General features: G+C 34.5%; 2 protein-coding genes across 2 annotated transcripts; both read right to left on the bottom strand.

Annotated features, from left to right (window-relative positions):
- Positions 1 to 2,063: 2,063 nt before the first annotated feature.
- Positions 2,064 to 4,662, bottom strand: LOC125212755 (aquaporin NIP1-1-like). Its single transcript, XM_048113002.1, has 5 exons — positions 4,386 to 4,662; positions 4,093 to 4,317; positions 2,800 to 2,997; positions 2,489 to 2,550; positions 2,064 to 2,365 (listed from the first exon to the last, which is right to left on the bottom strand). Exons 1-5 carry the CDS (start codon positions 4,506 to 4,508, stop codon positions 2,146 to 2,148), a joined length of 828 nt encoding a protein of 275 aa, XP_047968959.1. The 5' UTR covers positions 4,509 to 4,662; the 3' UTR covers positions 2,064 to 2,145.
- Positions 4,663 to 9,870: 5,208 nt separating this feature from the next.
- On the bottom strand, positions 9,871 to 12,870 carry LOC125216326 (BES1/BZR1 homolog protein 4-like). The gene is made up of 3 exons (XM_048118018.1): positions 12,557 to 12,870; positions 10,273 to 11,021; positions 9,871 to 10,170 (listed from the first exon to the last, which is right to left on the bottom strand). Exons 1-3 carry the CDS (start codon positions 12,770 to 12,772, stop codon positions 10,167 to 10,169), a joined length of 969 nt encoding a protein of 322 aa, XP_047973975.1. The 5' UTR covers positions 12,773 to 12,870; the 3' UTR covers positions 9,871 to 10,166.
- Positions 12,871 to 15,147: the final 2,277 nt, after the last annotated feature.

A 15,147-nucleotide genomic window follows, 5' to 3' on the forward strand; every position in this document is an offset into this window, starting at 1 on the left:
TGACCAAGTTGAAACGGCACCTCAAGAGGAAAATGTCATTGATGGAGATACCGGAGGGTACATACTTCCATATCGGACCACAAGGGGGATACCGCCAAAAAGATACTCCCCTGAGAGGATAGGGAAGAAAAGCCGATATGCGGTGGCAAATTTTGTACAAGGAAATTTGACTAAAATGGCAAGAGCTTTTGCGGCTGCATTGTATGAAGAGGAAGAAATTCCACAATCGGCCGAGGAAGCAATGAAGCACAACCATTGGAGAGAGGCCATGTTTACTGAAATGAAGGCTTTGATGAAAAATAACACGTGGGTGAAAGGCAAGCTACCTGAAGGGGTAAAAACTGTTGGGTGCAGATGGGTGTTTACAATCAAGAGAAGGCCAGATGGAACGATAGAGAGGTACAAGGCTCGACTTGTGGCAAAGGGATATACTCAGACGTATGGTGTGGATTATGGTGAAACATTCTCTCCGGTAGCAAAGATTAACACTGTACGAGTGTTGTTTTCCGTTGCTGCCAATAAGGATTGGCCACTTCATCAATTTGATGTGACTAATGCCTTCCTCCATGGAGAGTTGCCAAAACCTGTATTTATGGAACCCCCTCCCGGGTTCACAGAGGAGTTCCAAGGTGGTGAAGTCTGTCAATTGAAGAAGACACTTTACGGGTTGAAACAGTCTCCACGAGCATGGTTCGGAAGATTCACTGAAGTGATGAAGAAATATGGGTACAAGCAGAGCAATTCAGATCACACTCTGTTCCTAAAAAAGAAAGATGGTAAGATCACGTGCCTAATTATATATGTTGATGACATGATCATTACAGGAGATGATGAAGAAGAGATTAGCAAGTTGAGAAAGAACTTGTTCCAAGAATTTGAGATAAAGGATTTAGGGCTACTAAAATATTTTCTGGGAATAGAAGTGTTGCGATCTAAGAAGGGGATCTTCATAAATCAGAGGAAATATATATTAGACTTGTTGGCCGAGATTGGGATGGTAGATTGCAAGCCAGCAGACACCCCGATAGTCCAAAATCATGGGTTACAATTGAAGGAAGGAGCGAGACAGGCAAATAGGGGGAGACTTAACTTGAGGGGGAGTGTAGGAAAGAAATCAGGGATATTATATATGATTGATATGCAAGAATATTTTACCGAAGATAGAATAGCAATTAATGTAAATTAGGTTTACCATATATTGTAATTATGTAGCCTATATAAAGTGGAGTATCATTGTACATTGTAGAGTGAACAAGAATGAAAATTTCCACCGAGTTCTACAAAGTAAAATCTATTTTCTTACAGTTACACGAAGTTAAAGAACCATTTAATCTATTTCAGTATTTTCTACAGCACTTAGTTAAATATCTCATAGCTTATACAGATAAATTAGGAGCGGAAAAAAAAATATTTTTTTGGAAATTCTATGTTTTACTTACTATGTGAACTACTCCCTCCGTTCCATAGTAATAGGGGCGTGTTTCCATTTCCGTCCGTTCCATAGTAATAGAGTCATTTCCCTTTTTAGTAAAAAGTAACACATTTTTCCACACCTACTTTACTCTCTCTCCCTTTTTTCTCTCTTCACCTCTCTCCCTTTTTCATTTTTCACTTTATTCTCTCTTTACCTAACTCACCTAACACAATTTTTCTTAATCTTCGTGCCGAAAAGTTTTGCCTCCATTACTATGGGACGGAGGGAGTATTTTATCATCACGCAGCCACGTAGGTTTCATCTAAATATATATAAAAAAGAACATCAATTGAACTGCATAACTTAAAAATTGTGTTAATGCTTCTCATATATGCCTTTGTGATGTAAAGGCCCATAGAATATATATCATTGCAATACAAGGCCGGGAGACTTAAGATGGCCCATTACAAATACTAGCATTAATCACTTTATAAAATTTGTAACATACCACATTAGATCTATTTTTTAGAACGCATGGGGTATATGTTTATACATTTCTATATTAAATTTCTACGTCTGTCACTGCACACAATCATACATATGAATTCATTCGTAGTGAAAATAGTTGCACTAGTACTATATAGTACAATTCAGACCAATCAACCTCTGTCTTATTTCATCACAACAACGATGTATGCATTACAATAAAGAGTGGGGGAGGGGATAATAGTTTAGTTTGAATTGTTCCGAGTTGAACTCTTCAAAAAGGAAGCACTTTTAGTTATTTCACGAAGAGGTTTATTAGTAAATCTAACAAGGTTGTAGACCCATGCTCCAGCAATTGCACCACCTATTGGCCCAACCAAATAGATCCATATGCCTCTGAAATTGTTCGACACTATCGATGGCCCTAAACTCCTTGCTGGATTCATAGACGCTCCCGATATCGGCCTGCAAACCCCAATCACCCACTTTGTTAGATTTTACGAAACTAGGTATGACATCATAGAAAAATATTTTCATCGAATTTTTGAAGGTGAATATATGAAGTAATTAAAGATCAACTTAACATACCCAGCAACCATCACATTCAGCAATATAACTGATCCAATAGCCAAGCCAGCAAGTTCACCAATCTGCACCAGTAAAGTTAATCTCAAAAATATGAAATTGATATGTTTGTGTTGAAAAATCTAATCTCAAAATCTGAAATTAGTTATGTTCGTGTCGCTTTCAACATCTATAAAATTAACAATAATGGTCCAAACATTGTCCCTATATAGTGTAACAATTTATGTCGATATTATATAGGTGAATCAATCTTCATAGTATTCCAATTAATGTATGGACCAATAATTAATTTGCTCTAGGGTTAGAATAATTACAGCTCTATTGTCTGTGGCGACGCCGGAAATGACAAACATGAGGTAGAATGTGATTATAAATTCTACAACCAACGACTGTGCGTGGGTGCCAGTAGGTAGGGTCCCGGTGAAGTGATCATGCGGCCCGCTGAATAATAGTCTTAGGGTCCCGGCGCCCAGGGTTGCTCCAACCATTTGAGCGGCTACATAGGCAGGTACCTACATATATATTTATACATCAACATTAAATTAGTACTAGTATTAAAGAAAGTCTTAATCAAATAAGTACATTTCTAGCTAGCCAGACATTGAATTCACAACCTGCCCTATTAATTCTTGCTCCATCATTTTAGCTGCCTATACTTGGACAAAAATAATGCATTAATTAATTACCTATATTTTTTTTATATGAGCGATATTTAAATACTCCCTCCATCCCTAAAGAATATGCACTTTGGGCTCGGCACGAGTTTTAGTGCAAAATTGGTAAAGTAAGAGAGAAATAGAGAGAAAAAATAATTAAAGTATATTGTTAGTGGAGAATGAATCAGAAAAGAGTTTCCAAAATTGAAAAGTGCATATTCTTGTGGGACGAACTAAAAAGGAAAGTGTGCATATTCTTGTGGGACGGAGGGAGTATTATACGGTACTTCACTATTTGTGGATCCAAATATGTGTAGGGGAGAGTAGCACATAAAACTTATACTCCATCCGTCCCGCTTAAAATGACACGTTTTCCTTTTTAGTTTGTCCCAACTAAGATGACACATTTCCTTTTTTAGCAACTTTGTCTCTCCAATTAATACACTCAACCACTTTTTCTCACTCCTATTAAGATATTCATCTTTCTTTATCTCTCTACTTTAATACTTACATCCACCTTCTCTCTCTCCAATTAGACACTTTAACCAATAACTCCTAAAATCCCGTGTCGGCTAAGCAATGTGTCATCTTAGCCGGGACGGAGGGAGTATATGGATTGGACTAGACCAATTTGATATTCCATCAAACTAGACCAAATTTAAAGTCAAATATATATATATATATATATATATATATATATATATATTGCTTGGTTAGTCATTTCCTTTTTGTTTCGGCTCATATACGAGTTAACGTTACATCTCAGTATCAACGAGACACTCTGTTGCCATATTAAAAGTTCATGAGGTTTTATCTTAAAAATTAATTGATGATACGAGAAATAGTCTATATAGTGGCTTCAGGTCTATTTTAGTATATATCGATCAAAATTTGCGTTAGAGTATTTGTTTGTTTCATTTGCCAACGAGGTAGAGATATAGTATATGCTACCTGTTTCCAAGAGAATCTCCTGCAGGAGGCGAAGGCAATGGTGACGGCGGGGTTGAAGTGGCCGCCGGAGATGTGGCCAACAGAGTAAACCATGACCATCACCACCAGCCCCCACACTATGGCTATACCGGGGAGCGTCACCACCTTCTCTTTGTCGGCGTTAACCGCCACAGCGCCACAACCGGCGAATATCAAGAAATATGTCCCCAGCGTCTCCGCTATTATCTGTTAAGTCTCAAAAAATGAAAAAATATATATACTCCTATGTTGTAAAATTATTACTACTATAGTACCTTTTGTATAAAGGGGACCGTGAGAGAGCAGCATCCCGTAGCCACGGCAGCATCGGAATCTTGATTGAAATCGCCGTCTTTTATGTGCATAACCACTCCGTTACCATTTGATATCTCATCCATCTCTCTGTTTCACTAATTTGTGTGAGAGTATAAGTGAGATACTTGTTCAAACTATTTTGTGTGAGGAGATTCTATGAGAAGAAGCACTATTTATGCAAGCATGGGTGAGAATTTTGTTGAAGGGTCAATGGATATAGCTCTCTTTCTTTTTCTCTTCAACATTTTTAATTGGGAGAATTGTTTATGGAGTGATGCTAGCAACCATATTAGGATTGCGGCACACTTCTAAAAGTAGAAATTATAAATTATTTTAAACTATTGATAAATTATTAAATAAAAATAAAATAGTACTAGTAATTAGTTTTTGCCTCTAAACACGGTTGGTTGGTTGGAAGAATGAAGGGAAATAAATCAATAGTCATAATATTTATTTAAAATTGATGGGAGATGGTGAGTTTTTAAATACTCCATATTTTAACATCAATTAGAATTATTGATTTATTATTATTACTATTTTTAAAAGTTTACGAAAATCACTCTCTGGTAAAATATAATTATTTAAATACTGGACATACGAATTAATTAATTTATCTTTGTAGTTATATATGGATTAAAAGTGTGCTACTTTATTTGATGATTTTACTTCTTGCTCTCAGCAAACATAGCATTGATGGCTTATTCAACAACCCTCTTGAATTACCACAAAATGACCACAACTGCGAACTAACTTCAATTTATATTACACCTTATATTTTTCTCCGAGACTATGGATTTGTAAATTATTTCTTCGTTTTATAAATATTTTGTTGACTACGTACGTACTCTTCAATCACAAGCTTTTGTGAATTTGGATTTCCCAAAAACAAAAATAAATGAAATTTCACTATTTTGTCTTAGTAATCCTTATTGAGTAATGATATAAATTATATAGTCATACATGTCTTTCAGAGAATCATTGTCTAATGTTTTTAATATATAAATGTTGTTAGAATATGTGCATAGGCAAAACCAACCTAGATTGCATCGATTTAAGTGTATAGCTCTTAATTCGCTCTTTTGGAATGTTCAATTTGATAAGTACTATACTACTTATTACATTAAATTAATGAGATATTTTTTTCTAGGATATAAGCTGCGATAGCGAAAGAAATAGCCGACCTGGCGGAATCTTTTCTCTCTTTGCCATTTATAACATTTTTTATGAATACAAAATATATAATGCAAGAGAGAGATTATGTATATATACATCACAAAAAGTAATGTAACGGTTGTAATTATAAAATTTTGGTAATCCTTAGGACTATACACTTGTACATCTCTATCCACTAGCTCAAACAAAATAATACAATCTAGAAAGTTACATAATCGAAATTTCATATATAGATGAAGCACCGTATTTTTCCTACTTTCCTTGGAAAAGACAAACATATGTGAAACATAACAAAATTGGTTCCACCATCCACCTAAACCTAGGCATATATGTTGTCCAAATTACTCAACATTGTTACAATTAACAAGGGTGGGGAATTGATATAATAGTGAACAAAAATTACACTATTAAATAATGATTTCTCTAACCACTAAAATAAAAATAAAAAAAGTTGATAGATGGATGTGAATAAATATATTTCCCCCATGTTTTAGTTTAGTATCATTGGACTGTATTAAGTTAAATTATGTTTTTAATGTGTGTATATACATACATAAATGTAGTATTATATGGCTATCATAGTTAAGAACTCTAACTAAAATGTGGCCCATTGATTTTATTGTGGCTTGTTATTTAAAAGAAAATTTCCATTTGAAGTAGCTCGCCGGTTAGTGTCGGTGTTCTAACAATTAATGTTTCTTTTGAAGTCTACACTAGCTCAAAAACTCTACAAAGAAAATAGACATTTTATTATTTTAATCCCCTAATAATAAAATGGAAAATTGAAAAAGTAATTAAATTTTTTTGCATTAATGTGGAAAATGGTAGTGAAAATTTTGAGGGTACATACCTATATATTTTTTATTGACAAATATTCATAACATGAATTCTACTCGAAAATATTTTAGAATTCATTATAACTTCATAATGCATTTGCAATATCGATTGGTGATCGTATGTATCTGATCACCCTCGTCATTTCAAATAGAATGGCGCATCACAGTCAACGGATTATTTATGCAATTTTTCATTTTCCTGAAATTAATTTTGAGCAAGTATCTTATTATCTACTTTAGATATGAAATTAAATTACATTAAATATATAGAAACATTTCCATGTGCGTTTACTCAAACGTACTAAAAGTAGTTGAAGAAATAAAGCTTATCACATCAGATAAAAAGGAAACAAATTTCTAACCTTATTAAAGATTGAGAAAGCATGGATCCATGACTTTGAAAAATAGAATGTGAACCCCATAATATAGTTCATAGAAATATACATGTAAATATAATGAATTCATGCAACGTTGAATAGGTTTTGTTTATTTGGAAATGTATCACTTCATAATTAAAGCATCGTACAATTTACGTTATTTTTTCAACCAATTAGAGAGAAGGAGCATTCTTCTCCTCCGTGTATATACGATAATTTTGTAGTCAATTTTACAGACTATTATCAATAAACTTGCATCAACTTTTACTTCAGATAAGAGGATAGAAACATAGATTCATAGCTAAAAATGATATCAACTACTCCATATATAGTATATTGTGTATTTTAGTGGAATAGTTAATTTAAAATTGTAGTTCAATCTTTTTATAGTCTATCTTCTATGTTAATTGGATAATTGTCCAATCATTTTTATATGTAAATTCGCTGAAAAAACTTTAATCTAAAATTAGTTTAGTTTAGTCTAGTCCTAGAAATACTTAATTTAATTATATAGTACCACTACACTATTTTGTACCACCCCAAATGCATAAAGGTACAACATGTCTACATGTGCAAAAATTGCAATTATATCTAAATATTGTATGGGAAATGTAGATTAAAGAGTAGCATTAGTTGTCTCCATGGATCATGCATTAACCACGTTGAAAATTTTGAATTATTTAAAAATTTTAAATTAAAAAAAAAATTGTAAGAGACAAAATCCCAATGTGGGAAGAAAAAGAAGAGTTCACGAGAGGTCATTGCCGGCCACTTAAGGAATTAAAGCAGCCATCCAAAAAGAAGAAGAATTGAAGAACATAAAGGCAGCCATTTCAAACTCCATGAATCATGGGATTCTAACTGATTTTTTTTTTCTTACACATGAAATATTGCAAGAATCTCGTGTGAAAACATAAGATTACGAGAATATTTACAGTAACTTTACAAATTATACACCAATTTAATTAATACAACTGTTTGATTATTCGATCCACCCTAATAAGTTGGGTTTTTGCATGCGGATTGAATTTGGGTTGGTTAGATTTTTATGATCACAATTCTTGCACTTTTTTGACAAATTGAGAGTTTCTCGATGGTTAAGTGCGTTTTATCATTATTATGGGGTTTTATAATCATTATGTTTTAATAATACTAAAATATCTTCTAAAAAAAAATTAAAACATAGAAAATTATTCCAAAAGGGAACTTTCTTAACACGAGAATTGTTTACCTGTAATTTACTGCACTAAACATCTAAATTACTAAAATTTTCACAATAAAAGTTTTTTATTTGAACGCTTTACATATAGGGAGTATATTTTATTTCATAGATGAAAGATTACTTAAATAAGGTCATTGATGACTTATGAGAAATTTGCATTTCATCTTTTTGAGTTGACAAACATTATTGTGGAGGTGCATAAACTCAATACTGAGATCATCATTACAACTAACTTTTTACTTTTAGAGTGAGAAAAGAATTCAACCTCTAATTCTTAATCCAGAGAAAGAAAGAAAAGTGTGCATGTATGCAGCACGCCAATGAGTTTGTCAAACACTACAAAATGGTAATAAGGAATTATTTTGGTATGATTAATATCAACATCAAGTGATGATCAATGTTGTGTATTGAGGATTGATTATAAATTATGACGAGACCAATTAATGGGCCCTCATCCAAAAACATTGATAATGGGAAGATCTATGATAACTCCATTTTGTTCCCTATATGTATAGTACCTTTTTTTGGAAGTATGTATATAGGTAGTTAATCCGGTGATAATGGAATTTATAAGTGAGAAATCATAATAAATATTTGTTGGCAATTGAAACTAAAAATATAACATATAACTGTCTCACATCGGTGTCAAGAGAAAACTGAAACTAGTATATAAGTCTCATGGGCCCTTCCTATCACCAATTGGTATTAGGATGGAATCCATGGGTTTCTATCAATATTATAAGCGAGAAATGAGAATAAAAATGGTTGTATAGATTTTGTTCGACATATATGTGATACTAAGGACTAAAGCTAGTCTCAGACAATATTAACAAAAATGCCAATGGAAAAATAATTTAGAATAAAAGTTTTGTAGGAGCTTAAGCCCTCTCCCTCCTCTCCCACTTGTATCTGCATCAGCATAAGATGGTAATAGGTTGGCTTTAATGGATCAAGAAAAATGTGGATTACGACTTAAATATTCTAACCCGGCTTGAGTGGTTAGGATTAGACTCAAAATATTTTAGCCCGATTAGAAAACCATGGAGAATCAACTACCTTAAAAAGAGGCTTCATCTTTGGCCAGCCCACTAAACTACACTAATTTTAGATTAAAAGTTTTTTTCAGAGAATTTACACCATTCCGCAGCTATGCTAGTGTATGAACCTTTAGTTATTAGATTTCCTTTCAATTTTGAACATTGAATGCAATCTTGAGAAGTCCATACATTATTATGACTACAACTTCATTAGATGGTATGGTATCTAGCATAATTCATATTTTGTTTAGATATTTTAGGGATTCACATATCTTTTCCATATCTTTGTTTTCTTGTTCATTAAGTTATTTATTAGCATTATAAATAGGAGTCATTGTAATCATCTTCAAATCAATCAAGAATATCAATATTATTTTTATGGTTCATTGGCTTCTCCAAAGTGAGAAAACCGTCTTGCTTGACCGGGGAATCGGGCACTCGCTTATCGATCGCCGATCTACGGACGCCGATCAGCCCGATAGGAGGTTTATCCTATCAATATCTTTCTTCTATTGATTTAATTGCCATAAATGGGCAAAGTAATACTCACCTTTTTTTCCTTCGTTTTGGAGCTTTGATTCCATCAATAGTCATTTATGTTTTTTATTAGTATTCTTTATTATTAATAGAGTTTTATGCTTTATTTTGTAGCATGATTATGTGGCTACCTAACTAAATGCATAAAAAATAGATAAACACATGAGAGAGAGAATGTTCCGGCAGACATTGTAAATGAGTGTGATCATTTGACGTCCAAAGTACAGGCCAATTAAAAAAAAATGAATCACAGAACACAGAGATAAGACAAGAAGATCACTGTTGAGGGAAAAAGAATCAAAAGAATATGCAGCCTAATGTTGTGAGGATGAGAAACATCTGCCAAAAATATGCAGAGCCAACTACATGAGACCTTTTTATAGTCCAACCTTGTGTATCCAATCAAATAATAAAGAAGAAAACTGTAAAAAAAAATACAAAAGAAAAAGAATCCAATCCTGCTGGTGTTTTTCGGTTTCCCTGGTTCAAGTGGATACCAGAGAGATCAGCTCTAGTTAGAAGTACAATAATGTGCAGAAGCAGAGACACCACCACCACTTCACCTGAAATAAACCGAATCCGATATTAGTTCAAATCCACGGCCTGAAGCTGAAAGCCAGTTATGCTTTTAGTGTAGGAGATGAGACCAAGTTGTGTTATTATACCTGGTGGTAGAATTCCCGAGAGTAAGCTCAAGGTCATCGGGAACACACTCATCGTGTATTCTCTCACCTTCCCACGGTTTCACTAATCCCATGTGATTACTACCAAATGCAAACTCGGCTGAAATTGCATCTGACATTGGAATATCAGCTGTTTGGTCGACTCCGGCTCTAATGGCTGGAGAGCAAGTCCCACTTTGCCCTGGGGTCCACATTCGAGAGCCTCCGATTGAATAAGGTTCCTTGAAACCAAATGGATTTGCAGAGACAAGGCTGAACGTCGGCGAAGAAGGCCCGTCTTGAGGAGTCTGAACCCCAGAGAGCCATCCTGAATCAGGTGGAGTTTGCAGACCGGGACTCTGAGGAGTGGAAGAGGTTAAAAACGGGAAGTTTTGTCCACACCATGCAGAACCAGCTGTCGGGTCATCCCAGTTGCCATCCATTCTAGGTGTGCTTGCAGTCGGTGAGCTCAGAGGCGGTGTGACTGGAGCACTGATAGAACCTCCTGGGATGTAAAGATTATGGGGAAGCTTAGAAGCTGCCAAAGAGCCAGACGATAGGTTCTTCAGCCAGGGGATAAGGGAGTTGGGATCGGCCGAATTGTTGGCATTAGCACCATAATGGGAAGGACTAGCAAAAGAAGATGATGCAGGGCTTGGGTTGAAAGAGGTTCCTGGGCTAGGTTGATATGATGTGCAAAGACTTACTGCAGCTGAACCCATGATATCCATACGTTCCACAGGCTTGCGTCCCTGCAAAGATAGAGACCGTTAAGAGAAAGCAGACAACCAAGACTCAGATACACAAATTGACTCCATGTTTGATCAGTCAAATGCAGCAGAAAGAGTACACATCAGAAGATCCTAAATGCTTATAATATATGAGATAGGACTAACAAATATCAAGCAGAATCCGGAGCTGAAGAAGAAGACCTACAGTGGTGAAGAGATTCACCATCTTCCTAAATTGACCAAAAAACTAGATATTCATTCTATTGATTCATCTTTTCTTCAGAATCTGCGGTATCTACAATCCACTAAATTAATTTCGTAAGCACACAACGAAGTTCGCTGCGCCAAACTCACTCCAAATGGAGTACTTGCACATTGATTATCACGACCTTACTACTTAAAACTTAAATCCAAATCCAATGCTGAACCATGACTAGCATCAATGAAGTCTAAGAACATGCCAACTGATGAGTGTTAAAAGAGACAATTAAGCTTAGCTTAATAACAAAACTAAACGAGCATTACTCATTACAGACTATTCAAGTACGGCTCCTTGAGCTCCTACTTGGCAAGGGACCCTCGGCACTTCTATCTGGCATATCCTAAATAAATGGCTTGTGCCGCTGTGCGAAATGTATGTAAGCATTTATTTATTTTGGAACACTGAACCATGGTGTACATCTCAATGTATGATGCCCCCAAAAAAATTGAAAGAAAAGTATATATTGATTCAGCACCTTCACCCTTGTTATGCTAGAGTTTAGTTGGCAGATATATTATTTATACTCAATTTACAACTCAACTATTTGTAAGGGCCAGTCTATACACATGATATAAGCAACAAACAATCTTAGTCAATTACAACTCGACTAACGATATAAAAATTTGTGAGAAGCAAGTATACGAAACCAAATTTTTCACGCAATGACATTTGAAAGCGCCTCCTATTGATTAAAAAATTCAATATATAGAGAATAATTCATCATGCCCATGTGCATTTATTACAATTATACTCTTGCATAAATACGTATAACATGTGACAATAAATGATTCAAATACTACTACTAAACTGTAGTTACCATAAAATTGTTCTCAAACACCCGATTTTGGATGTCATGGACCTCATAAATCGAATTGAAATTTAAGCAAAAACACATAAAAAAGCCCCAGTTTTCATTAAATGGAGTAATAAATTGGGTGACGAATATGAAAAAGGATAAGAATCTTTTTAGTAGGAGCTTGAAAAAGCAAAATCAAAGCCGTTAAACGATCTAATGGTGCTTCGTACGCTGCGGTGTGCAGAAAAGTAACAAACTCAGACACCGTGAATTCGCAGAGAGTGTGTGACCGTCACATGCTCCGTCTGACCCAATCATCATAATAATAATAATATTTAATTCAGCTGTTTGGATTCGATTCCGCCGCTACTATCGTGCGCCGGATGCGCCCCAACCAGACCCGATCAAGCGCATTTTAGCAGACACCGCAAAAAACGCAGAAACACACACGCGATGGCAGCAAATAAGATCGGATAGAGAGAAAATGAAGTTCCTGACCTGTCTGTAAGTGGTGCCGTCTTCTTCGACGACCCATCCGGCTTCATTGCAGAGAGCTTTGAGGACCTCGTTGTTGTCGCAGTGCTTGGGGAGCTTGTAATTGCCGTACATCCTGAGTCCGGAGAAGATCTTGGCGGCGATGGCGCGGCGGCGGCGCTCCCTCCGCTTGTTGTTCTCCCGCTCCTTCCACGTCGGCAGCCTGGTGCCCGACGTCATCGGCGCGACGACGGAGGAAGAAGGGGGAATTTGCGAGGAGTGTGTGAAATTGAAAATGAGGGAGGGGGTTTTGTTGAATGTGATTACTGAATACTGAGTAGAAAAAAGGAAAAGGAGAGACAAATAGAGGGGAGGAGAGAGACAAATGGGGCTGGGAAGGGGGTTAATTACGAGAGTGCCACTGATGTAACTAGTATGCCTAGTCATGCGGCTCGCGCACGTGTTTAGTCTTTTGGAAGTGGGGACAGGTGTTGGGGGTGAGCTGAGACAGCTGCAAAAAAATGGAGAATGAAATTAGTAATGTCTTCAACAAGTTTTCATAACAAAATACCACCCTATACTCCACTTTTCTATTTTGGACTCTTTATAAAATTAATTACTAGTACTAATCATTTTAATAAGTATTTATTCTAATAAATTTCGTTTCTATAAATAATATCTACAATTACATTTTTAACTATCTCTTCCTTTACTAATTTAAGTACAAATTAATTTGATTTTACAATTAAAATTACTAATACTCTATCCGTCTGTAATGTGATTCTTTTGTACTCAGGTTTTAGGTAATGGTGTTTACTAATTAAATTTAAAGAAAATAAAGTAAGAGTGAAAAAAAATAAGAGAGAATACTTTTTTAACATAAAAGAGAATGTGTCTAAAAAAGAATACGTTTCACTTATTTATAATGACGGGGTGAGTAATAAATTGAGGAAGTATACTTTTTCATATTAATAGTAAGAACACTACAAAATTTCAATAAATAATTAAAAATTTAAAATCCAAAAGAGAACTTTCTTAAAGAAACTGAAATCAGCCGAGGATGATGTTTTTGTAGTATTTCTTATGCTTAAACTGTATGACCAAAGATAATGATGGATGGGGATCTTCTGTTGTGTTGTACTATAGCACAGGAGTCCCTCCTGTATCTAATGCAGAAATAAAATAATATAGATTTATTTGGTTTTTTATTTATGTATGAAATAACAGCGGGACTGTTGTGCTATATAGCATAGTAGAGGATCTCCACCTTATAAGGACATTGCGAAAATTTATTTTTATTGAACTGTTCACAAGCTCATGATGGTGTACCTTGCTACAATATTTTATTTGTCCATGAAACCTAATTCTATTTTTTTTTTCATTTTGTGTTCATTTTGTTATTGTAAGATTATGGAGTAAATGCTAAAAATACACAATAATTGTTAATACTCTCTTCATTCACCAATAGTCCAATTGATGGTCAACATGGGTTATAATTTCAAATTGTTAAAGTATGAGAGTAAAATTATAAAGTGAGTAAGTAAAAAAAAGAGAAAATATGGATAGAGTAGAAGATATAAACAAAAAAAAAGAATAATAAATTCTATTTTTAGCATGGAATTAATTTTGAAGGACAAACGGAAATATAAAAATAAAATTATTTTTTTATGAACGAAGGGAATAATAATTTGGACCCCAGTATTACGTCCATCACGGTCCTTAGACCTCACAATTTAGATGGCATAGTATGACTCGTTCTTATTCTCTCCGTCCCACAATAAGAGTCACCATTTGTTATTTTGGTTCCTCCCAAAATAAGAGTTACACTTTATTTTTACCATAAATAGTAAGTAAGTCTCACATTCCACTAACTCATTTCACTCACTTATTATTATATAACTAATATAAAAAAATAGTAATATATTACATTAACTTTTCCAACTCATTATTATTTATATTTTCTTAAAACTCAGTGAATATAATAATAATGACTCCTATTATAAGACGGAAGGAGTATTACTTTTTATTTTTTCTACATTAACATCGTAGTGATAATAAATTTTGTCCGAAACATGATATGCCACTGCATGTTTAAATTACAAATTTGACATTAGTAGGCCAAAACGCGGACAACTGGAGGTGGGGCCATGTTTGTATTAAACCAATTGCACGTGCGTGGTGGATTAGGACTTTGAATTATTAATTGATACAGATTTAAAGATTAGTATGTCTGACCATATACTTTATCATTCATTTCATTTAAACCTTTTATGTTTATATAAATTTTTATGTTTATCGGAGAATAAATGAAGGCAATACCTCAAACAAAATGTTACTAGGAGCTTAGACCTCTCTTTACACTAGCAACATGGATGTTGTCGAGATTACTCGTTGATTAATCATCATTATGTACGATGATATATTTTGGGCGGATTGACTTTCGATATAAGAAATAAATTGCTTCGTTGGAAGTTGAAACTGGTATGTTTGCACAAGGAAAATACTCAAATAGTAATTGCGCAATTGATAGCAAAAATAGCATCGTAACATAAAATTAATTGGGCATAAATATAGTAACCTTTTAAATTTACCTAAATAGGGCCTGTTGGCCCGTC

This window comes from Salvia hispanica, chromosome 3 (genome assembly GCF_023119035.1).
Source record: "Salvia hispanica cultivar TCC Black 2014 chromosome 3, UniMelb_Shisp_WGS_1.0, whole genome shotgun sequence".
Taxonomy (NCBI): Eukaryota; Viridiplantae; Streptophyta; class Magnoliopsida; order Lamiales; family Lamiaceae; genus Salvia; species Salvia hispanica.